This window comes from Xylona heveae (assembly GCF_001619985.1).
Source record: "Xylona heveae TC161 unplaced genomic scaffold L228scaffold_2, whole genome shotgun sequence".
Lineage (NCBI taxonomy): Eukaryota > Fungi > Ascomycota > Xylonomycetes > Xylonales > Xylonaceae > Xylona > Xylona heveae.
The window spans coordinates 378,998-403,967 of record NW_017264194.1 but is presented as its reverse complement, the minus strand read 5'-3'; the positions used below and the strand labels follow the sequence as shown (position 1 = coordinate 403,967).

The following is a 24,970-nucleotide window of genomic DNA, read 5'->3' as shown; positions in this document are numbered from 1 at the left end:
CGCTGAGAATTCCACATTTCGGATCAAGTAGGTTGGAAAAGGGTGTACACCCCCTGCGCATTCAACATCCCATGTGTTCTCTTTGATGGTCGGGTTCATCATTTCTGAGACTTTCTTTTCTTTTTATTGAATTGGTGTCACTCCAGTAAAGCCTTTTGAAGTCCTACCCCATGAACCTTGTCGGCGAAAGGAATACACACCGGACTGCAAGTCGGTAGCCGTTGGTTTGCTGCCTCGATGGCCTTTTTTCGCATTTCCTCCGCCCAGTCCCTGGCGTTGCGATACCACGATGCGCCTATCCCGAAAGGCGCCAGCTGTGCTCATACATATGCCATGCAGCAGATGGGTAACGTATATTGGCTTTTTACCCTCTGCCTCGGGCGGTAACATATGAGATGTATAGAAGTTCAACGTACGCTTGTTGAACGTATAGCTGATAGTGTAGGCGTTTCGATCCCACACTATCTCGTCTCGGCCGTGCTGGTGAACACTGTGAATAGCTCTTGCTCCCAGAGCCCCATTATACACAGCTTGGTTCAGAGCTACTGAGTTGGCACCACCCGGGCCCTTCACTTCCAAGTAGAAGTTTGGGGCTATCGGGAATCTTCGTTGCCAATGCTACGGTCAATGGCAAGAAAAGCCAAAGATATTTGCAAACACGGCAGGTTACCGAAAGTCGTGGAAGAATGCGACGGTGTCTGCTTTAGCAATTTTTCCTTTCGAATCGACAGTGCTGTACGTGGCTAGACCAAGCTCACCCGCCAAGAATTCTCCTCATCATGATCAAATCCCCAACCCTAATGACGATGACAACTCGCCTGTCGCGTCGAACAGCCCTCATCACGAGCCGAGCGCCTCCGAAAAACCTGTTGATGATCTCAAGGCATGAGCAAAGGCAGCTAAGTGAAGGAACAGAGTAAGAAATAAGGAAAAGTAATTTCCATGGCCGATATGAGATAGTATCAAAGGAAGGAAAACATATGGTATGCTCGCCGAGCAAGGCTCTGACCATGAGCAAAGGCAGCTGTGGCCGACGTGAGATAATCAAATGGATTGCTCCACCTTTTCTTTGACTGCATAGAGTTTTTCATCAGTGATATCGATCGGTAGGTGCTCCCGAAAGGCAACGGCACATTGCCATTCCCAATTGAGTCTCGCGACTTCGTGGTCGGCCCTCAGTTGAGTAACCCAAGCCATATTGAAGTCTCTTCAGACTGCTCTGTAGCCCAAAGAATTCCGGGAAGAAGCCGCTATCGATATTCAGATCGATGACAGGTATGGACGGACCAGCTATTGCCACGGGCTGCTCCTTGCGACTTTGTTTTCTCTGGCCACTGGGGACTGTTCGAGCCACGTAGAAGGAAGAGCAAGTGATATTCAATGTCTCTTCAAATCCATGTTTCAAAGGAGATCCTCTTCTTTCAATTCGCTCTGCAACTTGGTAAAACAGTCTGCTCATATAGTTCTGCCGGTGGCTAGTTCTGCGCAAAGAAAAAGCCACAGCCCTGACTTGGCTGTTTCGGCTGCATGTATAACTAGCACCCTACTAGCTGGAAAGACGAATCCGGAAAAAGAAAAAATTAGTGACAGAGCATTCTCCAGATTCACGTCTAAATCAAATGGTAGGCGCAGCAGCTGGCATACCGTATGCCGAAGGTTGTACCCTTGTGCCCAGAAACTCCTTCGACTTGACCGTCCTAAATGGATCTCGATGCATATGTTCCATCCTTCCCTATCCAGGGGCTGTGTTGCTGTAGACCTCTTCGAACCACTTTTGCTGGCGCGTTGCCCCTTTTGCTTTTGAATACGTGTATAAAGGCGTGTTATCCGCCTCAAAATACCCAAACTTGATATCTGTAACTCCAGGTTTTTCTCACGCTAGAAATTCAAAGTGCTGGTCGAGCGGGAAGCAGGTTAGAAATGTACCTTCATTATCTGGTCGAAGCTTCCTTGAAGGTCATGGATTTCCCCATGAAGTCGGAGAATATGGCACCGTCAGCCTGGCGAAATCCGTTTGTTGCGCCGCAAACAACAAGGTTATCCAGCCTTTTCTATGTCTATATGAATTTTGTGTTGGTATTCATTCCCTTGTCGAGATAATATTTATGAACGTGAGAGTATTTCAAGGCTAGTCATTCGACTGTAACTTTTTGTAGGCCCAAGTAGTTTTTGATCATATGTGCTTCGTCCAATATTATATATGAGTCATGACGCTTTCTAAACACTCCGCCAGAGAACGTAGCTCGTTTCTGTTTTCCTCTTATTGACCCAATCGGTTTGACCATATGCTATTGCCAAGCTTTCATTTTATATCCGACTTGCATATTGGGAGAGTGCGCTCCCAGCCTCCCATCGATTTTTAACGGGTGGATATCTTCGACAGCCGCTCGTGTTGCGGCCGCGTTACCCATGCTGCATATCGGCCCGACAAGGATATCAGCGTCATGATAGTGCCTCAGGTCCCTTGGTAGCGGGAGGTCTTTGCGACTGATCGAAACGAATCTCCTTCAGTCATCACCGTAAATCTCGGTCACTTCGCTCAGCAGACGAGAAGGGATAGTGAGATGGAGAACCCCCATCGTCACTTTTTTTCCTCCAGATGATAATGCATCTTATAATATAACAAGTATCGAGTACGGATCATTTGGTTATAAGGTATATGGTGCCACTAATTTCAATGCAATATTTATTCCTTGAGCTTCAGCGTAAGAAGGAAAGCAGAAGCTCGGGAGCCGAAATTGTTGAGCGAAAAAAAGTCCCCCTTCTGTGGAAGGAACGCCCTTTGTATCTACGGCCGGTGGCGAAATTCATGTGAAGCAGGAGAGGTAAATTTACTAATTCACGACATCGAGTTGGGAATGAATTTTGTCAAAAGCAATCATTAACAAAAAGCACCTGAAAAATACCGTTCAGCCTAGAATATTCATCTTCAGGTTCGATTAATTTGGGGCATGTCCCGGCTTGCTCGCGAGTCGCGCCATCGATACAACTCAGTGAAGAAGAAGGCAGTAGATTGCAAAGCGATGCAATGCTAGATCTCAGTCGAAATATTGAATATTTTCTAGACGAGGAGACTATAGTAACTGTATTGAGTATAACACCTTACGAGGACTTTGATATGAGAGCAAGTTATTGTAACAGCATAGGTAAACTAACGATACAAAAGAATTTTGACGCCCCGGGAATAATGCAACATACAGGTGTGGCATACCAACATTTACAAAAGGCACCCCAACCTCGATCCGGGTATGAGCAAAACAATTGCAAGAGGAAAAATATGACATAGCCGCCAGGATCCTTCTAGAAAGGGGCTTCGAGGCAGAATCAGGCCCACTCAAACAGTATAAACTTGAGAAACAGAGTGAAAAGATATTTAAAAGTCACCAAACACATGATAAATGGCGTTGACGTTCTAGCGCCTGAATGCGTTAAGGATATCATCTTTACGCCATTCGATGTCAGCAGCGCCGCCATCGTAGACAGTCTCCGCAATGCGTCGAGTTCGGTCCGCCACGTCAAGGTATCTCGATTCGCACTCTTTGAGGACCTTCTGCACCAGAGCAGCGCTAAGATTTGGCTCGTCTGCTTCTCCGAAATGCTTCTCCACTCGCTTACGAAGAGCTTCAACGCCACGTCGAAGTTCCCGAATGTCATAGGACGAAACAATCTTCTTGAACGTTTGCCGTGAATGCGACGCGCGAGATGCGATAGATGTAGGATCAGAGGTGGCGGAGATAACTGCTTCGGTGGACTCGACAAAGTCCTAACGTAATGATTAGCTGTGTTTTCAGTATCTATGAACGGATGGGAAATACTCACCAAAAGCTTCCCAAGTGGCCTACGGATAATAGCATCAATGTAAAGTTCCATGTGCTCAGCCATCTCTCTAGCAGCTTGCTCCCTCCAGGACTCAAGGACCGCACTATCACGAGATTCAACTTCGTTGAGGTAATGATTCATGTTTTCGATCAATAAAATGTGGTAGTTCAATGCTTCTTTATCCTCTGGATCACCGGCACCTTGCCCTTGCACGCCATGACCTGCCATTGCGGTTGGGCCTTCCTTTGCAATGACGCGCAAGCTTTCAAACATGGCTCTGCTGATCCTTTGATATGCATTGTTAATCATATCTGTGACTTCGTACTCATCCTTGTCATCGACGAGGGGGACCATATTCTCAATTGCAGTGGAAAAGTTTGGAAACACTCGCATGAATGCAATGACCCCCTTGCGTTTCTTGATCTTAACCTTTGTCTCTTCGATGGCGCGGATCTGCTCATCGACAAAGCGCGTGAAAAGGTTGACAAGGTGATCATGTACCTTCTGAAGTGTATGCACAATGAATTCCTGATTGCTCTCTTCAAGGTCCAAGAGTTTTCGCTCGAGTGCATAGAGAAGTCCGATGCCTTGCCTAAAAGTTCCATTTTGAGTTAGGAAAACTCCACGCTAGTGGTGATCAAAGGAGCTAAACTTACAGTGCATCCATTTGTAATGTCCAGTCCACTAATCCTTGAACGTCGCCAGGCCAGAACGAGAACAGTTCTTGCATAACTTGGCTTACACGCTTTGCCATATTCCTATCTGGATCAAACGGTTTCTTGGATGAAAGGTCGGTCCCCGATCTTAGGTTTGGCGGAAGGGCTGCAACTGCATCGGGGAACTCGGTCGCTTCCAATGATGACATGTGGAAGAAATCAACAACAAAGTTCTGCTCTCGGAATATGATGGGTACCATTTCATCGAGTGCGGTCGTGAAAGCTTCGTATGCGTGCAATTTTCCAGGTTGCGACTTGTCATTTGCCAATCGCGCGCCGGCCCCATCACCACCAGAAGAGCGAAGACTCCTTGCAAGTGTCTGACTTCTCTTCACTGTCAGCTTACGTGCCGTTGTTGCAAGGCCTTCTGCTTCTTTTTCTTGGGTTGTGAACAAAATCTCGAGCTCCTCCCCAGTAGGCCGTTTTGCCGAGTTCCGCCAGCCGCTCAACTTCTCTCGAAACTTTTCCTGATAAGCTGGTTTGATATGTCCGATGTATAAGCGCGTCGCATCTTGCCATTCTATAGGCTCGATTTCCCGGGAGAAAAGGAGGAGTGGGCTGTATCTCCACAGGAGGCCACGGATTTGATCGTACGCGCGTTGATCAAGCTTGGGCGCACCACTTGGATCGAAGCCATTCTGCTGAGTTCGAGCCGCTTCATCAATGGCAAACTTGAACATTGAATCCATGTGTCGCTTGAATCTAGCCATGAATCTCGTGCTTTCGCTTCTATAACCCTCTCTTCGCTCCTGCAAAGCTCGCATATTTCCAATCTCAGCACTGTAACCACCGCCACTTGTAGCCGTTGTAGATCCAGCAGCTTTTATAGTGGGGTCAATAGTAATCATGGCTTTGTACAGAAGTGATAGGGTGGATTCGATCATCTCTAGTCCGCCGGGCGAACCAAATTGAGCTTGCCTGAGTGTTTGGAGATCGGACGTTGAGATAGAAACTGTTTGCAGCAACTGCTTTAGCTCCGCTTGGAGCAGTTTCTGATTGGCAGTTTGAACCTGCAAGCCCTGGGACTGCGCCTCAATGTAGGCAATATCATCGTTCAACGTCTGAAAAATATCAGTGTCTAATTTTTCCATCACCTTCTAAGAAGTAAGATCGCACTTACGCTAAGCTCGACACCATAGAGGGTCAACAGACCATCGAGTTCATCACATTCCGCAATTGCTGTATCTAGCATCTTCTCAACGGCCTCAATGCGCTCATCCTTTTGATCCAAATGATTGAGCCAACTCCCCGCCTCAACACGAGCAATATCTCTTCGAATATCTGCCATTAAAGTATCGACCGTTTTCTGATGATCGTCTCCCATCCATCCATGGTCTGTGAAGACAGCATCGATGTCGGCTGTTCTACCTTCAAGGAGACCAGGGTCAATATCCAGAGCAGCAACGTATTTGATCATTCCTGAACGCCGCTTCTGCCGCCGAATCTCAGCAGCCTTTGCTTTTGCAGCTGCTTTATCTGGAGAAGGCGTCCTTGACTTCTCAGCCTTGGGGGCTGGCAACCTGTCTTTTTGCTTAGTAGTCTCGTCCGAGACTTTGACCTCCGGCACCGCATCACCAGTTTGGCTCTTGGGTACTTCGGGAGCTATTTGCTCTGAGATTGAAGGATTGCTATTATTCTGCTGGGCGACTCGCGCAAGAGACGGTGCTGGCACGACTCCAGTAATTCCATCGGGCTCGTTACTCTTGTTTTCATTTTGCTCTCGCAGACGCTGCCCGGCACCACCTGCTCTAGGTTTGAACGCATTATAAGCATTAGCTGCTCGGCGGAAAGCACTAGCAACGTCCTTGTTTGACTTCTTCTTGATCATCGGCCCAAGTCCAGGCCGATGCACTTCCTCCTCTTTTGGCTCAGTGGGCATAGGAGGTACAGGAGGGCTGATTGTGTTAGACTCAGACGGAGCCTGATTTTCCTTCGCAGAGGGCATGCTTTCAATAGCTGTAGGGTTGACGGCTGCGCTGCCAGTCGCGGTCTGTATTGGTTCCTTTTGAGCTGCTACGCGAGAGGCTTCCGCTTCAGCCAAATGTGCTTCAGGCTCTGGCTCATCCTGCGCGGTTCTGTCCAAGATCGGCGCTGATGCCTTCGAGTCATCCTCGCCTGGACTGGCATTAGGAGTGAGGAATACATCTGTAGATTCGCCACCGAGGCTCTTTTGCCCGGCACTGTGAGACGGGCCTTGCAAGGATGGCCGCTTCCTTTCTGGAGGCTGTTGATCTAAAAATGGAGGGGAAGTGGGAACATTTGGCGGGAGGGGAGCGGCGTGTCTGGACAAGGCTGTCGACTTCAAATCAGTGTTGGGGCCGACTTCATCTGTATCAGGTCTTTCTTCAGGGACAAGCACAGGACCGAAACCGTCGCCAAAGCTTCCTGCTGGTCGCTTGTGAGCAAGAGTCTGCGTTTGCAGCGCATCACCAGTCTGTTTCGCGACATTACCCCTCTGGCGATTTGGACTTTGTGGTGGTACGGGGGGTGATAGGTTCGAAGTTGCATCTGCTGGTTTACGAGCCCCGGATTCAGGCGTTCGTGGACGAGGCGGTGGCTGCTGGATAGATAAGGCAGGTGGAAGCCCGGACGGCGGGTGGAGGGTCGGAACTGGCTGATCTTGGCCACGGCTACGAGGCCGCTGAGCGCTCGCATCCTGCGATGGAATTGGATGAGGCAACGGTCGAGCTTGGTCACGGCTACCAGGTCGCTTTGTGATAGATTCCTGTGACGCAGGCTTTCCAGGAGAACGTGCGTGATCATGACCTGACGGCCGATGGGTTGATAGAGGTGGAGGAACTGGGTAAGGCCGTGGCGGAGACGCTGCTTGATCAAGACCAGGGGGCGGTTGCGGTATCGTGGAAGCTTCTGGGGCTGGATATGGCCTTGGAACAGGCTGTTTCTGGTCGCGACTCGGCGGTCGTTGCTGCGTGGATCCTCCCTGAGAAGCGTATTGTCTCGACGCCGGGGGTAGCTGCTGTGTTTGATCTCGGCTGGAAGGCCGCTGATTGCTGGATTCCTGAAGCGGTCTCTTCACTGGAGAGGGCCGTGACATGATCGATGGAGGCGCCGCTGTCGCGACAGGAGAAGGCGTTGGTGATGCACCATCACTGGGACCAGGGCTTGGTCGAGGGCTTGTTCCCAGTTGGTTGTGGAGCCTTACCATCTCCTGTTGCCCGAATCCAATCAGTTGTGGGAGTTTTCCGCCGGTATACATTTTGTATATCTTGACCAAACTTCCAACAAAGAAGTCCTTCTCTCTACCGGTAGTGGCATGCCAATAGTAGGGTTTGACAATTGTCACGAGAAACCCCAAATCACTCGCCCATTGTCGGTGCTGTTCTTCTCTAGGATCTGCTGCCGGAGGGCCGCCATAGGACTGAATGGCTGTCAACTCGTCCAGCGCCCAAGTTTTCCCAATCGAAAAGGAGCCATTGGCGTTCTCTCGAGCTTTGTGCATTCTCACGCGTCCGGATTTTCTCACTGACACAATTATAATACGAGGCTTTTTGTTCTGCGGAGCGGAGTCCGGAGGCGGCGGGCTTGATGGGTACATTGCATCTTCGATGACTCTGATGTGCGTGATATATGACTCGAGTACTGTATACAGTCAAAACATTAGCATGCCTGCGTTCCAGAGCGTTCAACAAGCCGAATTGCTATATAGATCTTCCGGGGTTTGCGCCTTGTCTTTGAAGGGCGGAGGCTACGAACAATTTTCATCCTCGTCTTTCTTCCAGAAACAACTTGATTTTATGCGTTCTTTCTCATCTTCAAACAATTCCGCCCGGCTTGGTGTAGCTGAAGTGGGAGTACTGCCATTGGCTCGATCCGTAGATCTGCTTTGTGCAGGTTGGCCCTGGGTTTGGGTCCGCAGACCACGAGAAGGAGTACCGGCGCTCATCTTCGATGGCCTCTGAATTTCCACCAGACGAAAACAAAGCCGGGGTTATACAACTTGAGGAATTGACGAGCCAAGTGCTGCGAGTGTGGCTGCCAACGAGTGGCGTGTTTGGAACTCGCCTGGATTCTTTTTGGCGTGTGCGACAGAGAAGAAGCTGAATATTATAGGTTCACTGCGTTCCGATCGGGGTTTCGACCATCTTGACGTTGAGCGAAGTGCAATGGATGTGTTATTTGAGCTCAGCGTTAGCTTAGAAGACAGGCCGTGTAACAGGGTCGCAATTCGTTTCAGGGTATATAGTTGAAAATGTCGGGGTTGCCGAGCCTGACGTGAAAGGAGGAGCTCCAGGCAATTACCCTAAAGCTTTCTAGCTACCAGGACTTTCAGCTTGAACGTATCATCCGGTCTCGTCGTCCGTGAGCAGCTAAAGTTCGTTCCCTCGAGAGAGTGGTCGGGATACGGATTGCATCACTACGTCAGTCATGGCAACCGTAGCCATCCTAGAGTGTCCGGAGAGAATTACTGCACGACAGGCGTACCTACCTTGTCGTAATTACCGCGAGACCTCCTACAAGACAATCTAGACCCGAAGAAATTTAGCTCCCGAGAAAGGCTAAACTTGTACGGGAAATCAACACAAAATTATTTTGATTTTCCCCGGGGCAAATCTTGTGATTTTCTTCTTCTTCTTTTCCAATTCCATCCAGATTTGCTCTCTCCCTGCTCACGTCTGCCGCTCAGGCTTCTTCCTCTCATCACGCAACGATTCGAGGATCTCTAGCGACAATGGCTGGAAAGAAAAGCACTTCCGAAAAAAAGTCTACGAAGAAGGCGGTCAAGGAGGTTCCCACACCCGCCTGGATCTTCTCACAGGACGCCAAAGTAAGGAAAGGCGACGACGCTGACCGTCAGCGTGTCGTCCAATACCTCCGCGATGACCTCAATGTTGCCAAGGCTGCACCCCCAGCTAAGCTGTTGGATATTGTCTCCGCCTTTCTGATTGAATACGGCTTCGACTCCACCCATCGCCTGTTCGCCGCCGAGCGGTCTGCCCGCGCCGAATTGAAGGGCTGGACCGAAGAGGACTCCAAGCAGGTTGAGCAAGCACCCAAGTTGCTGGACATCTTCAATGCTTCTTCTAGCAGCGAGAGCTCTTCCGCCTCTTCCAGTTCCTCGTCGAAGGAAACCTCTGAATCCTCGAGCGAATCTTCTAGCGAGTCCGAGGCAGAGCCCAAGAAGGAGAAGAAAGACAAGAAGGAGAAGAAATCGAAGAAGGCGGCCTCTTCCAGCTCTTCTTCTGAGTCTGAGTCATCTTCCGAATCCGAGTCTTCCTCCGAGTCTTCCGAGTCCGAATCCGACTCATCTGACTCTGAATCTGAAGAGAGCGATTCCTCCGACTCCGACTCTTCATCTTCCTCCAGCGAGGACTCTAGCAGCAGCAGCGGAAGCGAAAGCGGGAGCGACAGTGACAGCGAGTCCGAAGAATCTGACGACTCTTCTTCATCCTCTTCTGATTCCGACTCTGACTCTGACTCCTCATCTTCCGACGAGGATGACACCAAGAAGACCCCCTCCAAGCCCTCCAAGCCCGCTCCCAAGCCCAAGCAGACCAGCTCATCGTCGGACTCTGACTCGAGCGCCACCGTCAAGGACGAGAACACCACTTCCTCGTCCGCTGCCTCAACCACCAACACGAGCAGCAGCGCCGAGGCAGGTAACAAGCGCAAGCGGTCCGACTCTCCCGTCTCCTCTGGCGCGGTGACCCCCAATGCAGCCAAGGTTGCCAGGAAACAGAACGTGCCCTTCTCGCGAATCCCCAAGGACGTCGAGGTCCACCCTGAGCTTTCCTCGAACGCGTTCATTCCTTACGACTACGCCCAGAGGGCACACGAGGACTTGATCATCACCCGCGGCAGAGGTTTCACTAAGGAGAAGAACAAGAAGAAGCGGGGAAGCTACCGTGGCGGCATCATCGACACCAGCGGTGGCAAGAGCTTCAAGTTCGAGGATTAAAGGTCCCGTTTGATGCCATTGATAATCACTTAATACAAACGGGGAAAAGTCGAGAAGTGTCATCTATGATTGCACATGGACAACTGAGCCTACTGAGGGAGTTTGATGGGATAAGATACATTTGCGACAGGTCACATGGACAAAAGTTTTTCTTCTATATTACCCGTTTTTCTAAGGATCTCTATTCTCTCGGATCGTTTCAAATACATTTTCGCCTACTTCCAAATCCTCTGTCTCCTTTTTCCGATTTGGTTTCGGCGGACAATACTTATACAACACAACTTTACAACGACAAGATGGGTTCATCAGCGGCATGCATGGTGGCCGACACACCGACGGACTGGTCATCACCAGTTGCTTGGTTTCATTGCATCGGTCATTCACATTTCCTCGTCATTCGCGTTTTCCCTGCTAGATAGAATTGCATATTCTTCTACGCGTTCAAGCGATATCGAAGAGACCTTTGTTCCATTGTTAATTCGAGACGAGTTTTTCCCTTAGATCTTCTCAAGAATGTACTTTCTTGTAGACAATACCCTCAACCTTTCACACAACAACATTTCCTGGAGTCGAAAATCATCTTTTAAAGAGTCAGATATCCGGTTTCCATAGAATAGAATAAAATATTTCTTTTCAAAGCAACCATCCAATTTAATGAATACATTTCAAAGTTACTATAATAATACATATAATCTGAGATTATGATCACACAACAGCATCAAACTTCAATACCAACTTCCCGCCCACAGGACCAGTGGTATACCCATCCCCTTGCTCGATGCCTGTATCATCCACAATTGTCGTGGTGTAGTTTGAGTAAACGCTGGCGAGAACGAGCTTCATTTCATGAATCGCAAAGTTGGACCCCACGCACATTCGCCCGCCGGAGCCAAATGCCCAGAAATATTTTTCTTTTTCGCGAATCGAGACCTTTTCGCCGGCCTCCTCGTCGCCATCCTCCTCAATTCCTTTCTTCTCGCTTCGCTCAAAGTCCGGCGCTTCCATCCACCGCTCAGGCAACCATTTCTCTGGTTCGGGAAAGACATTCTCGCATCTGTGCAGCGAGTAGGGCTGGGCGCTGACCCGGACGCCACCTGGGATGGCCGCGTAGCCGCCGAGGCTGGTGCCACTGGGAGGGGTGACTCGGGGTTGGGGCCCCGGGATGGAGGGGTGAAGGCGCAGCGTCTCGTATAGTATGGCGTGCAAGAGGGGAAGGGTGTCGAGATCTTTAAAAGACGGGATTGGTCGCGCAGGTGAAGACGAAGATGAGGAGGGGGAAGGGGGATGTGACGGGTCGGAAGGATGAGAAAGAACGAGGTTAGGGGAAAGAGTCAAAAGTTCGGCGCGCAGCTTCGATTGCAGCGCCGGCCGCTGGGAGAGCTCCCACATGGTGTATGTGAGTGCTATAGCGGAGGTTTCGTGGCCGGCGGCTGCAAGAAATAAGAGATTAGCGTATTCGATTTTAGAGATGGTGTAAACTCGAAAGGTTTGGGAAGGCCAATATAGGGAGTAAAGTGATCAGGGAGATCGGCAGCGGGAGATGGAAGTAGGGAATTAAATAAAGAGAAATAGGAGGCATACCAAGATGATCAAGCAATTCGCTAGCGATTTGAAGCCTTTGATCAGCGAAATCCTTTTCCGTCAATTCTCCTGACTCTTTGATGCGCTGCTTGGACATGGCCGTCTTCAATTGGGCATAGACCACTGGTTCATCGGCAGCTGATTTCTCTATATCCTGCTTGTTACTCTCCAGAGCTCGGTCTGCGGCATCGCACATGTCGATATTAAACTGCTCGATTTCCCTGTTTGCCATGCGCAAGGTCTTCTGATTCTGCATGTGTATTCCTAGGCGGCCAAGGAACCGGGTAAACTTTGGTAATTCCTGCGGCCAGAAGAGGTTTGTTCCGCGATGGTGAAACATTTCCATGCATCGGTGTCTCTTGTCTGGATTCTGCATAAAATTTGTTGACGCCGATAGTCCAAAGAGGTAGCCGGTAATGAAATCCATGGTTACGCCATTGAGCAAATCAAACATATCAACAGGCGTAGAATTGGCGGCTAGGTTCTGGAATATGGGAAAGAAACGCTCGTAAAGTAGAATTTCTGAGAGAGCATGTAAATGCGTAGAGTTTGAGAGTGTCGATTTCGCATAGATATTGGAAAGCATTCGTTTGCGATTCGAATGCGGTTTGCTTTCCATCATAGCAAACATGTTTCGTTTTCTGGCCTTTCGTTAACATCAATATCGAAAAGGATGCAGAAAAGAGATTAGGCAGTCTCACGAGTAATTACTGAAGACATTGGGATACCATGCGTGCTTCTCAAAACCACCAGAATACACAGGCCGAATTCCATCTTCGACAGAGTTGACGCTGATTTCGTTGGGTCCTAGTCTTACAACCGGGCCATATTTGGCGTGTGCTGCTTGAATGGAGCGGTTTTCTCGGCCGCTCCAACGGCAGTAGAGTATCCATGCAGGAGATATGGGAGCAGTGGGATGCGCATTTGGAAGTTTAGATAGAGGGGAAAGAAAGAGCGGGTATATGATATATTTGTACAATGCGAGAAACACGACTGAAACAAAGGCAATTGATGGGATAGAGCGCAGGGTCAGCAGATTGGCCATGAACCCCATGTTGGATGTTTATTTGAAATTCGCCCCAAGAAAATTGAAAGAAGAAGCAATAAGGACATATAATTTTACAGCATCAAAGAGAAGAAGTCGATTGTAAAAGAGACCAGGTCACTTATCTGCGGGGTTTGACGAGGGCTAAACATATATTTGCATGAGAGCTCATTGCGCTGCATGTCATGTGGGGAGTAAGTGGAGAAAATAGCTATCTCATCCCAAAGGTCGGCGATACGAGGTTGACGCCGTTATCGTGTGTCATAGCGATCGGATCTGGTTTCCTTTGTCAGTTAAGTGTGACTGCCGTTAAAGTTTAGACTTGCCGACCCCTCCACTAACTAGATCATGTCGCAGTGGAGATTTGATTGCAGCATGGCCATTCCAATCTTTTCTCTTTCTCTGTTTGAGCAGTCATACAGGATTTTTAAATGCTCCCTGAAAGAGGGATAACATGGTGAAGCAGGTCTCTATCATCAACGGTCGTTGAGTCGCGGACAAGAAAGGTTTACGGGGGCTAGATAACTACTATCTCATCATAATGGACTAATAAGATCAAATTGTATACGTAAGACACCCCCGCAGCTCTAGCCTATCGTTCGTTATGAGTGTTAACCGAAAAAGATGAGTTTTAGTGGAGACCTATAGCTAAGATTAGCTGATTCAATACAATGACGGCTAGAGCATCTGCAAACGCCATTAAGATGCATCTCTAAGTTTCCATTAAAATGAGAAATTGGTAGCTGGCAGAGCCAGACAAAACTCTGCAATAATCCAAAGCAATGCAGCTGACTTTTGCTCAACATCTTCAAATTTGTGCAAGGTTGAAGGAGAATCACCTTGCCAAAGTAAACAAACTGCCTGTGGCTTGTGTCAGCCACAAGGGCCCTTGTGGCGCAGCATTATGACGCAAGTTTCTCATTGACTAAAAACCCCAGAATGATAAGTAGAAAACTATTTGGAAAGAATCTCTAACATTGCATTTTCCAGGTGCCTTAAATTTTACCATCATGCTTATGGAGCTCTGACATTAGTCGACGATTTTTACCTACGTTTGGCAACACGCTCTCCTTCACGGTGATGCTCTCCGACCTTCCGTTTGAGCTACTAGGACACATCGTCACCGATCTACCATCCGCTCAATGTGTCTATCACCTCTCCCTCACCTGCCGACGGCTCAACTCCTACGTCCAAGAGGATGGCTGGCGAACATTTACACAAACTCGATTTCCCTCGATTGCAGCACCGCCCTACTGGAGAGACGCAGCCCTATCATTGACCACTCTATCGCGGAACTGGGATCGCAAAGCGTTCCTTGCACGATACATTCACCCAGCAGGATCCGTGACTCAAATCGCCGGCCATGGAAGACGCCCGGGTGGTCGCCGTAAGGCACAGACAATGGGCTACCAGCCTGTGCTTGACAGCTGCGAAGAGCAGACTGGGAACAACTGGGCGTCCAAGAAGGAAATACTAGCTTGGGGTGCGGGTGCGGAGCTCGTCTTAAGAAACACACTTTCTGGTGATGCTGCGGATCAAAAATGGAAAGAATCGCCCGACGATGAACGAGTTGACCATTTTGACCAACATCATCGTAAGGTTGACTGGGTGGTGTACAAAGAAGAAAGCCATGCGGATGGGCGGGACGACATCACCACCGTCAACATTCTCCGGCCCTCGCAAAGACACCCAGATGTCACTTCAGCCGGATACCAGGATATTGTCGTCGGGCGAGCTAGTGGAGAGCTATCGCTGGTTGAGCTCTCCCCGGAAAAGGTCACCGACAACGTCAAGACTCGCTATAATACAGGCAACAAGCCGATTCGATCTGCAGACATTAGTCCCTCAAACAACCCTCTGCTCGCAGTCTCTCTGTCTGATTCCCTCATCACTTTCTTCCCCGTCTACACATCCCAGCCCGAACTCAACCGCGTCGCCGAAGTATCAGCCGTTCCAGCAGACAGACGTGGCCGTACGTGGTCTACACGATTCTTGTCCAACGAGCGGCTCGCAGTCGGCTTAGGTCCCTCTACCGAACCCATTCACATCTACGAAGTGGCTCCCGATGGCGTCGTTCAGCGGCCTATGCGGACATTTGGCAGCGGTTCCAGCCGCGACAATGGCGATACTGATTCCCTCGATATCCCCACCGGCGCTTCCTCTGTATATCCTATTTCTCCCATTCACTACTCGTCGCCTGCTGGTGGGAATCCCGGCGATCTCTTTCTCAGCGGCTGGTACGATGGTGTAAGCCGGTAAGTCTTCCGCTCATCTCTTTTTTCTTCCCCTCTAAATATTCCTTCCTACTCTTCACACGAATCATCCAGCATCTGTCAAACCCATGCTAACAGTACACAGACTACACGATATGCGTTCTCCAGCCCAATGTGTCGCCAAATACCAGGACCCCATTGACGACTCCTCCGCCGTCTACTCCCTCCAGACTATCGGACTCGAGCGCTTCATCGTGGGCGCCGCCCGGCACGGCATCCTCAAAGTATTCGATCTGCGCATGAGCGGGGGCAAATCGTACTTTTCCACTTCCGTCGACGCATGCAATGCGCATCAAAGTTCTCGCAACCCACCTACGCCGGCTCCAGCGGACAGCGGCATCTGCTGCGACTGGCACTACGAGACGCAGCACGACCGACGCGACTGGAGCGTGTTTCTCAACCCGCGCGGGCCCGCGTTCTACCGTCAAGGTTCCCGCCGCTCCGCCGAATCTCCTATCTATTCCCTCTCCTCTCCTTCCCCGTCTTCCCCGGCCTTGTATGCCGGCGTCGAGAACAACGTCGTCCAGCTTGATTTTGTCTCGATCATGGACCGCGCCCAGGACCCCGTGTTTCAGTACGGTGGCGGGTCGGCCCCGGGGTCAATAGTACCACCTGCCACACATGCATCTCATGGATCATCTAAACCTCGTTTCGTCTCTGAAGAGACTAATGTCATTAATAAATGGGATCCAAGCGGTGACGTCTTACGACTCGCACTCTACGAACAAGTTCCCATGTCGGCAATGCGTTTGCGAGTCCAAGCCAGCGTGGGGGCGTGCTCGTCGCGAGAAGCAGGCTGGGATGAACGTTGGTGTGATGGGAGGGGATATTACTAGATTATCTTATCTTCTAACACTTCATTGTTTTTTTACCTTTTTCTTTTTCCTTTTCTCTCCATACAATATAAGCATTGGTGCATGCGCGGGGGATTCCAAGAGATATAGAGTATATCACGGCGCAATTATACCAGCGGCGTCTAACTCAGTAAGGTAGTCAATGTATTTCTACCATAACCTTATCTATCTTAGTTCTTCTAATATCAGAAGGAAGGTAGCGTGATGCTGAACTTCCCAATTGATCATAATCTGCTCGTGGGCAAAGCAAGCGTCAAAGCAAAGTCTATGCTGGTACTTTTATTTTGAGGCCCGAAGCGAAGGGAAATGAAGAATCAGTCCGTCTCCGACATATTCGGCGCATCGCTTGGCCAATCTTCCCCAGCCGAGCTCGAGCTAATCGCCTGTCTATGTCTGTACTCATGTTCATGATCCGCAAGCAAATTCTCCCACTCGATCAACTGAGCCGCTGCATCGCCAGACTCGTCGTATAACAGCTCGCACTGCGTAATCAGCGCTCGGAGACTGATTTCAATTCCATTGATACCCTGATATGCCCGTGCAAAAGCGTCAATTTCTGCCTGGCCGACGTGTATATCAACTAGGCCCTTTTCCTGGAGATTGTATTTCCATATCGGGCAATTAGCTGGTCGTGGAGTCGGTGGGCGACGGAAGTGATCGTAGACAATTGGGTCACTGAAAGGCACTGGCGCAATAGGAGTATCGTTCAATGGTTTGTAAATTTCGGTCTGCAGCCCAACTGGAGGTGGAAGAAGAATTGGCGGAGGAAATGGCGCGATCCCGAGAGACGCGACTTTTGAAACGGGTGCGTCTTCCGCTTCAGCCTCAGTCTCAGGCTTAGGCGTAGAAGCGGGCTCAGACACTGGCTCTGGCTTATGTTCAGAATCTGTTGGTAGATTCGGGGACACTATTTCTGTATGTTCGGTTCCGAGTTCAGACACAAGTTTGCGCGAGCTGCGCGATTCCTCGGATTGAACGTGTTTGACAGGATCGGCAGACTTTTCGGAAACATCAAGCTCATTGCCCTCGTCTTTGATGCTCTTGAGAAGATTTCGTAAGAGAATGACTTGGTCATGGACTGGTTGCAATTGATCTACAAATTCGTGAAAGGTCGATACGTAGCCGTCCGGCATGTCACCGATGCGGTTGAGCGCCTTTAGGACTTGAATCATCATCTGAGAATATGTAAACTTTGTATGTTTGAAAACGCCTTTGTCTGTATTCAGGTCAGTGGTGTCGAAGCTTAATGTCTGATGGCGGATACAAGGGGCATACTCAGATATCTCTCTTCGTTGGCGGTAGCTTTTATGGGACGAGCCCAAGCAGCAACTGAAAGTGCGATACGAGCAATATCGCCTCTCAGCCCCGCAATGGGATCCTCAAGCTGCATCTTTTCGAACCCGGGTTTCTTCAGCCTCCTCCCTTTTCCGAGAAGAATTAGATGTACTCCCGTGTTTATCTGGCGAATTTGATGAAGGAGAGCATCGGCTCGGATCACCGGTAAAGGCGGCGTGGATACCGTGTCATCCTTACGGCCTCTTGTGCGTCTCTCGGGGACGTAAAGGATAGAATTAGGATCTTTGGAGCTAATGTATTTCATACATTCTTCTTCGTCTCCATCTTCACGCTCATGACCCATGTCGTTTCGGTCTTCGACGATACTGGGAATGTTTTTCGAAGGTTGCTGACGAGCTCGTCGGTAGCGTTTGGGGATGTTTCTCTGGAAGTTGGATGGGCTACTTAGCGGAGCTGTCTCTGCTTCCCGGCCATAGCGGAAGGTCCGCGGCGTTATGGAATGTTGAGCATGTTGCCGCTTGGGAGAACTGAAGCGGAGATGAAGACGCGGCATGATGGGATTGGAGAAGGTGTACAGGTCATCAAAGATGTGTAGATGGGCAGCAAAGAAGTAATACAGTTCTGAGCTGGCGTGGACTCGAGGGGGGTATATGGAGTGGAAAATAGATGTCGGACGCGTGATGGAAAGGGAAGGAGGAATGGACGTAGGTGATGCATTTGGAGAAGTTTGTGGACGCCCAACAGTTTAGAACTGATGTATTGGGGCCTTGCTGGTATTCACATCTTTGGGTGATTAGTGCCAGTCGTGAATAGCTCAAATATCGATTCAGCTCTTCATATTAGGAAGAAAAGTACCTCCCTATCTCTTATCATCAGTCTGTTGGCGTCAAACCCGTCAATGTCTGATGCTAATTCCGACACAGTCCTGTTCATTACTTGCTTTGCCAGAGCTGTGATGAACACAGTAAAATGCCTTGCAATTATGGAGGTGAGTAAATTCATCTTGTGCTACTGATATGCCTGTTTCCACTTGTGTAACTCTGTCTCATCGCCATTTGTCGTCTGCCATAAAGAACTTGCCAATGATAAGGAGAATGAAAGCATTTTCTGTCCAAAAGCCACATTGTTCATACTCATAGTTTGTCTACTTTTGTAGTTTGAGAGACATTTGGTGTCATAACACGTCTCTCTTGGGCAGCAAGAAGACAGCGAGACGGATGAGAGTCATCTCAGCCTAACATGGCATGAATTCCTAATGAAGCTTTGATGAAGAGGAATCTCAGCAATGAACAAGATTAGTTCATCAACATATGTCTTGTACGAATATTCATCTTGAATTAAACTGGGAGCAATATTTTCATATATGGGTGACGATGGTGATATGAATTGTTGTTGTTTCAGGGTCCATGACGTTGATGATTGGATTAGTAATATACAGTGTTACAGTGGATATGGGAACAAAGTACAGTGATACAGTTAATAGGCGAGGTGGATCAGTCTGGGGTCAAACTACCTGACTTTCCCGACAACCCGCTCTGTTAGTGAACTCCACCCCCAGAGTTACTCCACAATACTACGATACCTCCCGCTATCATCCACTCCCCCATCTCTTTCTCCGTGAATTGCTCAATTTACTAGCCAATCTGGATCACGATTGGGATAAAGATTTAAAACGCCCTTTTTGAGGATGGTTGCTCGAACTATCCCGAGCTCACAGCTGCTGAGTTCCGTCTCTCATCGGGTTCGCCCCTCGGCAGCTATTCGGATCGCCCCAACAACCTCCAAACAGGTCACCCGCGCATTGGCCACTGTACAAGACGGCAATCCACAACCACCCAAAAAAACGCATTATGGAGGTCTCAAAGATGAGGATCGCATCTTTCAAAATCTCTATGGTCATCATGGCACGGATCTTAAAACGGCAATGAAATTTGGGGATTGGTACAAGACAAAGGAGATTCTACTCAAGGGTCATGATTGGGTATGATACAGCATTCAACAATGGCTTTTCGCTATCAATCTCTTTCTCTCGATACATTGACTAATGCCTTTAAATAGCTCATTTCTGAAGTTAAGGCTTCTGGCCTGCGCGGCCGAGGTGGCGCTGGGTTTCCGTCGGGAATGAAATGGGTATGTTCGGAGTTGTATAGCACAGCGAACCTAATCAAGCTAATATTTGCTAGTCATTCATGAATTTCAAAGACTGGGATAAAGATACGAAGCCAAGATATCTCGTCGTGAATGCCGACGAAGGCGAGCCGGGGACCTGCAAGGATAGAGAAATCATGCGCAAGGACCCACACAAATTGGTAGAAGGCTGTCTGGTCGCTGGTCGAGCCATGAACGCCACGGCCGCTTATATCTATATTAGAGGAGAATTCTACCATGAGGCCACTGTTCTCCAGCGAGCAATCCAAGAAGCATACAAGGCGGGTCTGATTGGCAAAAATGCTTGCGGAAGCGGTTACGACTTTGACGTTTTTATTCACCGCGGGATGGGAGTATGTTGACTTTATTCCTTTTACTCTTATATGGCTACACAAGCAAAATGCTGACGAACGCAGGCCTATGTCTGTGGGGAAGAAACCTCCCTCATCGAGTCGCTCGAAGGCAAGCCTGGCAAACCACGCTTAAAGCCCCCGTTCCCAGCTGCTGTCGGACTGTTTGGCTGTCCTTCGACTGTCACCAATGTCGAGACTGTCGCAGTCTCTCCTACCATTATTCGACGTGGCGCAAACTGGTTCAATTCTTTTGGGCGCGAGCGCAATTCTGGAACTAAGCTCTACTGTATTTCTGGCCATGTCAACAACCCTTGCACTGTTGAAGAGGAAATGAGCATTCCTCTCCGCGAACTCATTGAGAAGCATTGCGGCGGTGTACGTGGTGGTTGGGACAATCTTTTGGCCATCATTCCCGGTGGCTCGTCGACTCCAGTTCTCCCCAAATCGATATGCGACACCCAACTGATGGATTTTGACGCTCTCAAGGATAGCCAGTCTGGTCTCGGTACCGCAGCCGTAATTGTCATGGACAAGAGCACGGATATTGTCCGCGCCATTACGCGTCTGAGCAAATTTTACCACCACGAGAGTTGCGGTCAGTGTACTCCCTGCCGTGAGGGAAGCAAGTGGACACATCAGATTATGGAGCGGTTCCTTACGGGCCAGGCCCGTGCGAGAGAGATTGATATGATGCAGGAGCTGACCAAGCAAGTCGAAGGTCATACCATTTGCGGTACGTCAGAAAGCCTTATTTTCCTCAGTTCTTGTTCCTTGTCCGCGTATCTCGAATTCATTTACTGTAAATGACACTGACGCTGACACTTTCTTTTGCTAGCCCTCGGGGAAGCCTTTGCGTGGCCCATTCAAGGCCTCATTCGGCATTTCCGGCCTGAACTTGAGGCTCGTATCAAGGACTATGCAGCACACCACGGAGGTGAAGCTCTCGCTGGTGGATGGAGTCACAACTCAACTCGACATGGTGGCCTAATTGCGCCTGGGCAGTAAGCGATTATTCTATAGTGTAGCGTATTGCTTAGATTGCACATTATGAGTATTTGTTTTGCATCTGAGTTTTCAATTGACATGATCGGATGATTTGATGCTGCCCACATTTGCGACGTCTTTCTCACTGTATAGCAATCTTGACAAGCTAGGATGAGCTTTTTCCTTTTTTTCTTTTTTATTCAAGCTCTGATTATTTTATCTCTATCACCTCAATTTATTTTCTTAGGTTTATTTTTATTTATTTATTTTTCTCTCCTTGTATTTTCACCTTTTTTCCAATCTCCTTTAGATCGTAGTTCCTGAATGAAAGCACAGTAGTATCGTGTAAATTTCAACGATAGCACAATATGAATATGAATTAACGTCAACCATGCGAGGAATCTAAACGCCACCGCTAGGATATACACATTTCATTGCCAAAATATCAGCTAATTCTTTCACACACGGTACACCTACCCCAAGTTTATCTATGCTCTGCACAATTTACTCCAAAATGGCACTTTTGCACTTTATCTCTAATCTTCCGTCTAATCCCCTACGTGGCGGGGCTTTATACCTACCTAGCTTCCAGAATATTCACCACGGTCGACTACCTTTGGCGTCTAGCATTCATCATTTATACAGGGTTTCTTCCTTCGTTTTCCCTCCTTCCTTTTCTCTTCTTTTCTTTTCTTTTTTCTTTCTTCCTTTATTTTTCGGTCTTGTCTTATCTTTTTTTTTTTTTTTGTTTTTTTTTGTTTCGTTTCGATTCCTTCCCCCCCTCTTCTCAGATTTTCTCTTTATTTGACAGTTTTATTCTCATAGCAGATATAGTATCGTCCCAAATAGTGGGAGGAGGAGAACAACACGAAAAGGAAAAAGGAAAAAGCCAAGAGGAAAGTTTTACTATATTGTAATGGAAATGTATTGTAAAATAACTGCTACAGTGCTGTGTATTTCCACAGATCAAAGTAAAAGAGAATACAAACGCCGATTTATGATAAGGGGTTTAAAGTTAAGAGGGGAAAACAAACAAATAAATAAATAAAAAGGTGAGGAGGGAATCAACGCCGCTGAACGAAAAGAAGAGAAAGGAAATAGTAAAAACGGAAGATGAAAAGGAAAAGGGAGAAAGCGAACAGAACTGAAATGAAATGAAAACAGGAAGGTGCGAAAAGAACGCAAGGAAAATGGGGCGGGAAACAAAACAAAAAAGAAAAAGAGATGAGAAGAAAACGCCGTTTACCCTGACTTTACTATATACATCTGGCATAGTCTGACACCCCCAACGGCAGGCCCACAGCACACGAGGATTCGACGGGCGTTGCGTGGGAGAAGTATTAAAAAGAACCACAAAAAAGCCATGGGCTGAAAGGAATCCAGACTCTTTACATGGGTGAGAGTAAACGTGTAAATCTACACTTCCAATTCCGCTTCCCAAATGACATTGCTTTGCGATACTTTCTCTGCGCGGTCTCATGCTTTATAAGCTGCCTCAACAGCTAAATATCTCCGTTGTTGAAGCTTTCGGAATGGGGTGTACATGAGTTGCGTTGCGTTGCGCCAATGTTGACAAAAAATTCTCCCACCGCGCCCGCTGGTTTCTTTTGTCCAAGGAGCAAGTTTCTGCTCGCTGAATTAACTCCTGGGGAAAAAGTGCTCGCGAGCGGGACCGGACGCTGAGTTGTTGGATGGATGGTTTTGTCGTTTGGATAATCCCTGCCCCTAATATCCACTCGGACGTTGATACTCCTGCTAGAAAACTGCGCAATGCGCTATTGCATGCAAATGGCCAAAAACTCGTCCCGGTTTATCGCTCCGTCACCATCCAAGTCAAATTCCTCAATCATAGCTGCTAATTCTTCCTCTTCGAGACCCTCTCCTAGCTCGCGCGCCACGCGGCGGAGGTCTTGCAGACTAATCTTGCCTTTTCCGCCTTCGTCAAACAGGTCGAATGCGCGCAGAATCTCCTCGCGCGGGTCGCGCGCCAGTATGCGCTGAGCCATGATTATTTGGAATGTAGGCAGACTGATGAGTAGCCGTGTCGGATGGGCGGGGTATGAGCTTCCGGGGCCGCCGGCGCCGGACGAAGGAGCAGGGATTGCGGCGGGCTTGTTTGCGGCTGTGGAAGAAGGCGGATGGACAGTATCTGCGGGGATCCCGTAGGTTTGGAGTATTTGTAGGATCTCAGGTTTAGGCAGGTCGAAGCCTAGTGCTTTCATGGCGACTTTGAGTTCGTGATAATCAATATGTTTGTCTTTGTCCAGATCAAAAAGGCCGAACTGTTTGATTATATTAGCACTGAGCGGGGTCAAAGGGGCAGTAATGAAAATTAGAATGCGCCTGGAATATCGACATACAGCTTCTGTAATCTCCTCGCGCTGCTCTTCGGTCAACTCGGCCAGTCCATTGGCGCCTTCGCGTTCGAGCCGCTCCCGCTCCCGCTCACGCTCGCGTTGCTGCTGTGCTGCCGCAGCGGCTGATGTGGATGTTGACATGGCGAATTGCGCTGCTGGTGTTCGCTCCGGTAGTTTCCCAAGGTTTGAGGCTCGTAAGGGAAATGAGGATGAGGATGCCATGTTCGAGAATAGGTAGTCGAGGACAGGAATGGTCCTCGGGGTGCAAGAATTATCCGGGCCCTTTTTGGAGTATGCCTAGGCTCAATACGAGGTCAAGCTGGCGATAGGGGATGATGGGCACACAGAATCGAAGGCGCTATACGGCTCCTGGCGGACAGTAGACTTGGTACGCAGAAGCAGATATCAGGTAATGAGGTAGTGGAACCGGGATTGAGGTTGAATAAGAGTGTACGGCAGCGACGAGCTTGGTAGCTAAAAGCGAACAGAGGCGAAATTTCCAAGCGGTTTAATTGATGACCAGGGATACCCTGAGAACTTGTGAAAAAAGTCGCGTCGAGCTCAGTCGTCAAATGTAGGGACAGCAAGGGTGCAAAAGTCGCGAGTGGTATGTTTGAACTGTGGTCCTCGTGTGGAGAGACAATGTGCAGTTTGGGCGGGACGAGCTCTCGAAGTCCCTGCTTTGTTTGAAGATTCCGCCGACGCGTCTGGATTGGGTGGTGATTTGAGTGAGGTCGCGTTGACAGGGTAATTTCACCTGATATTGGATTCTACACGCATAGTGCCTACGGACAGCATGGTCATAAATAAAGACAGCATGCTAAAAGGGATACGACATGAATTTGAAACCCAAAAATGACTTTTCTTGTCAATTAATCATTCGCCTCCTTAATTACCTGGTCCTTTTGGCTTTGATTTCCCCTTTTAGCTGATTCTATCTACTAGTTGGCCGCTGAGGCATACTGGATAGCCTGCGCAAGGAATTAACTTCTCGTACATAGCAGCATGACATCTACCAAGGACATAATTGGCAAAGTCAATACTAATAAATTTTAGTTAGACATATACCCCGTTTCCTGCAGTATGGCTAAAGCAGGCCATAATTTGCAATGTCTTTAAATCTATTCACAAAAGGAAGCCTAGAGGTGTTTTGACGCATCACGTGGCATCTGCCTTTACTGTGCTCAGACCGTATTCGTAGTGACCACTGATAGGTGCAAGACGTACTCAGAGTATATCTCACTGAATTTGAATCGAAAGGCTTTGAAATCAAACAGGACTGCGGCGACAAACAATCAAATGCAATTGGTAGAAACTGGTCATAGAGTCTCAGGCATCATACAGGCACATTAGGCTGCTCAAGGCAACAGTGCAAAGTGAGTTGGCTGTGCCGGGATATCCGCGCAGGCAGCCAATTATAAGGGTAGAAATGAGTCCCAACAGAGGAAATACGAAGTCGTTGCTGAGTAATCTTTTACCACATGCATCACATGACCCCATACGTTCTTTCCATGTTCAGCTATTTGTACTGGTCGCTGTGCCCGTAAGCCAGGAAGACTTGGGGAGTTCCAGTTGGGTGTCTTAGCTTAAAAGTACCTCTCTCCCACAAATTTGCTAGCAAGAGACT

At 48.7% G+C, this 24,970-nt stretch overlaps 9 protein-coding genes across 9 annotated transcripts; 3 read left to right on the top strand and 6 right to left on the bottom strand.

Annotated features, from left to right (window-relative positions):
* Positions 1-137: 137 nt before the first annotated feature.
* L228DRAFT_258441 (hypothetical protein) lies at positions 138-1,252 on the bottom strand (the record flags this gene model as incomplete). Its single annotated transcript, XM_018334086.1, has 3 exons — positions 1,063-1,252; positions 417-618; positions 138-295 (listed from the first exon to the last, which is right to left on the bottom strand). The coding sequence occupies exons 1-3, from the start codon at positions 1,195-1,197 to the stop codon at positions 138-140; spliced, it is 495 nt and encodes a 164-aa protein (XP_018190497.1). The 5' UTR covers positions 1,198-1,252.
* Positions 1,253-3,176: 1,924 nt separating this feature from the next.
* On the bottom strand, positions 3,177-8,856 carry L228DRAFT_217317 (hypothetical protein). The gene is made up of 5 exons (XM_018330151.1): positions 8,250-8,856; positions 5,656-8,135; positions 4,476-5,596; positions 3,820-4,411; positions 3,177-3,763 (listed from the first exon to the last, which is right to left on the bottom strand). The coding sequence occupies exons 1-5, from the start codon at positions 8,437-8,439 to the stop codon at positions 3,413-3,415; spliced, it is 4,734 nt and encodes a 1,577-aa protein (XP_018190496.1). The 5' UTR covers positions 8,440-8,856; the 3' UTR covers positions 3,177-3,412.
* Positions 8,857-9,225: 369 nt separating this feature from the next.
* L228DRAFT_236096 (hypothetical protein) lies at positions 9,226-10,452 on the top strand (the record flags this gene model as incomplete). Its single annotated transcript, XM_018330792.1, has 1 exon — positions 9,226-10,452. The coding sequence occupies one exon, from the start codon at positions 9,226-9,228 to the stop codon at positions 10,450-10,452; it is 1,227 nt and encodes a 408-aa protein (XP_018190495.1).
* A 642-nt stretch (positions 10,453-11,094) lies between these two features.
* On the bottom strand, positions 11,095-13,269 carry L228DRAFT_255058 (cytochrome P450 family protein). The gene is made up of 3 exons (XM_018333867.1): positions 12,735-13,269; positions 12,034-12,674; positions 11,095-11,882 (listed from the first exon to the last, which is right to left on the bottom strand). The coding sequence occupies exons 1-3, from the start codon at positions 13,085-13,087 to the stop codon at positions 11,158-11,160; spliced, it is 1,719 nt and encodes a 572-aa protein (XP_018190494.1). The 5' UTR covers positions 13,088-13,269; the 3' UTR covers positions 11,095-11,157.
* A 766-nt stretch (positions 13,270-14,035) lies between these two features.
* L228DRAFT_258437 (hypothetical protein) lies at positions 14,036-16,368 on the top strand. The gene is made up of 2 exons (XM_018334085.1): positions 14,036-15,333; positions 15,437-16,368. The coding sequence occupies exons 1-2, from the start codon at positions 14,159-14,161 to the stop codon at positions 16,185-16,187; spliced, it is 1,926 nt and encodes a 641-aa protein (XP_018190493.1). The 5' UTR covers positions 14,036-14,158; the 3' UTR covers positions 16,188-16,368.
* A 10-nt stretch (positions 16,369-16,378) lies between these two features.
* Positions 16,379-17,505, bottom strand: L228DRAFT_243689 (hypothetical protein). The gene is made up of 2 exons (XM_018331745.1): positions 17,481-17,505; positions 16,379-17,421 (listed from the first exon to the last, which is right to left on the bottom strand). The coding sequence occupies exon 2, from the start codon at positions 17,375-17,377 to the stop codon at positions 16,520-16,522; it is 858 nt and encodes a 285-aa protein (XP_018190492.1). The 5' UTR covers positions 17,378-17,421; positions 17,481-17,505; the 3' UTR covers positions 16,379-16,519.
* A 1,683-nt stretch (positions 17,506-19,188) lies between these two features.
* Positions 19,189-21,007, top strand: L228DRAFT_265438 (NADH-ubiquinone oxidoreductase 51 kDa subunit, mitochondrial; the record flags this gene model as incomplete). The annotated part of the gene is made up of 5 exons (XM_018334698.1): positions 19,189-19,482; positions 19,560-19,631; positions 19,685-20,002; positions 20,066-20,735; positions 20,838-21,007. The coding sequence occupies 5 exons, from the start codon at positions 19,189-19,191 to the stop codon at positions 21,005-21,007; spliced, it is 1,524 nt and encodes a 507-aa protein (XP_018190491.1).
* Positions 21,008-21,897: 890 nt separating this feature from the next.
* Positions 21,898-22,613, bottom strand: L228DRAFT_58725 (hypothetical protein). Its single transcript, XM_018336734.1, has one exon. It carries the CDS (start codon positions 22,464-22,466, stop codon positions 22,002-22,004), a length of 465 nt encoding a protein of 154 aa, XP_018190490.1. The 5' UTR covers positions 22,467-22,613; the 3' UTR covers positions 21,898-22,001.
* L228DRAFT_258434 (EF-hand) lies at positions 22,352-23,991 on the bottom strand. Its single transcript, XM_018334084.1, has 2 exons — positions 23,347-23,991; positions 22,352-23,268 (listed from the first exon to the last, which is right to left on the bottom strand). The coding sequence occupies exons 1-2, from the start codon at positions 23,563-23,565 to the stop codon at positions 22,762-22,764; spliced, it is 726 nt and encodes a 241-aa protein (XP_018190489.1). The 5' UTR covers positions 23,566-23,991; the 3' UTR covers positions 22,352-22,761.
* Between the last annotated feature and the right edge of the window lie 979 nt (positions 23,992-24,970).

Excerpts from the sequence above, each read along its gene's own strand:
- L228DRAFT_243689 (XM_018331745.1), bottom strand. The coding sequence starts at position 17,377 with ATGATTCAAGTCCTAAAGGCGCTCAACCGCATCGGTGACATGCCGGAC.
- L228DRAFT_258434 (XM_018334084.1), bottom strand. The coding sequence starts at position 23,565 with ATGGCATCCTCATCCTCATTTCCCTTACGAGCCTCAAACCTTGGGAAA. Across the intron at positions 23,269-23,346 it reads GCGAGGAGATTACAGAAGCT|TTCGGCCTTTTTGATCTGGA; the intron begins GTATGTCGATAT and ends ATAATCAAACAG.
- L228DRAFT_217317 (XM_018330151.1), bottom strand. The coding sequence starts at position 8,439 with ATGAGCGCCGGTACTCCTTCTCGTGGTCTGCGGACCCAAACCCAGGGC. Across the intron at positions 4,412-4,475 it reads ACATTACAAATGGATGCACT|GCAAGGCATCGGACTTCTCT; the intron begins GTAAGTTTAGCT and ends TGGAACTTTTAG. Across the intron at positions 3,764-3,819 it reads GGCCACTTGGGAAGCTTTTG|GACTTTGTCGAGTCCACCGA; the intron begins GTGAGTATTTCC and ends TCATTACGTTAG.
- L228DRAFT_255058 (XM_018333867.1), bottom strand. The coding sequence starts at position 13,087 with ATGGGGTTCATGGCCAATCTGCTGACCCTGCGCTCTATCCCATCAATT. Across the intron at positions 12,675-12,734 it reads AATGTCTTCAGTAATTACTC|AAAACGAAACATGTTTGCTA; the intron begins GTGAGACTGCCT and ends ACGAAAGGCCAG. Across the intron at positions 11,883-12,033 it reads CGAATTGCTTGATCATCTTG|CCGCCGGCCACGAAACCTCC; the intron begins GTATGCCTCCTA and ends TATTTCTTGCAG.
- L228DRAFT_58725 (XM_018336734.1), bottom strand. The coding sequence starts at position 22,466 with ATGAGACCGCGCAGAGAAAGTATCGCAAAGCAATGTCATTTGGGAAGC.
- L228DRAFT_258437 (XM_018334085.1), top strand. The coding sequence starts at position 14,159 with ATGCTCTCCGACCTTCCGTTTGAGCTACTAGGACACATCGTCACCGAT. Across the intron at positions 15,334-15,436 it reads TGGTACGATGGTGTAAGCCG|ACTACACGATATGCGTTCTC; the intron begins GTAAGTCTTCCG and ends AACAGTACACAG.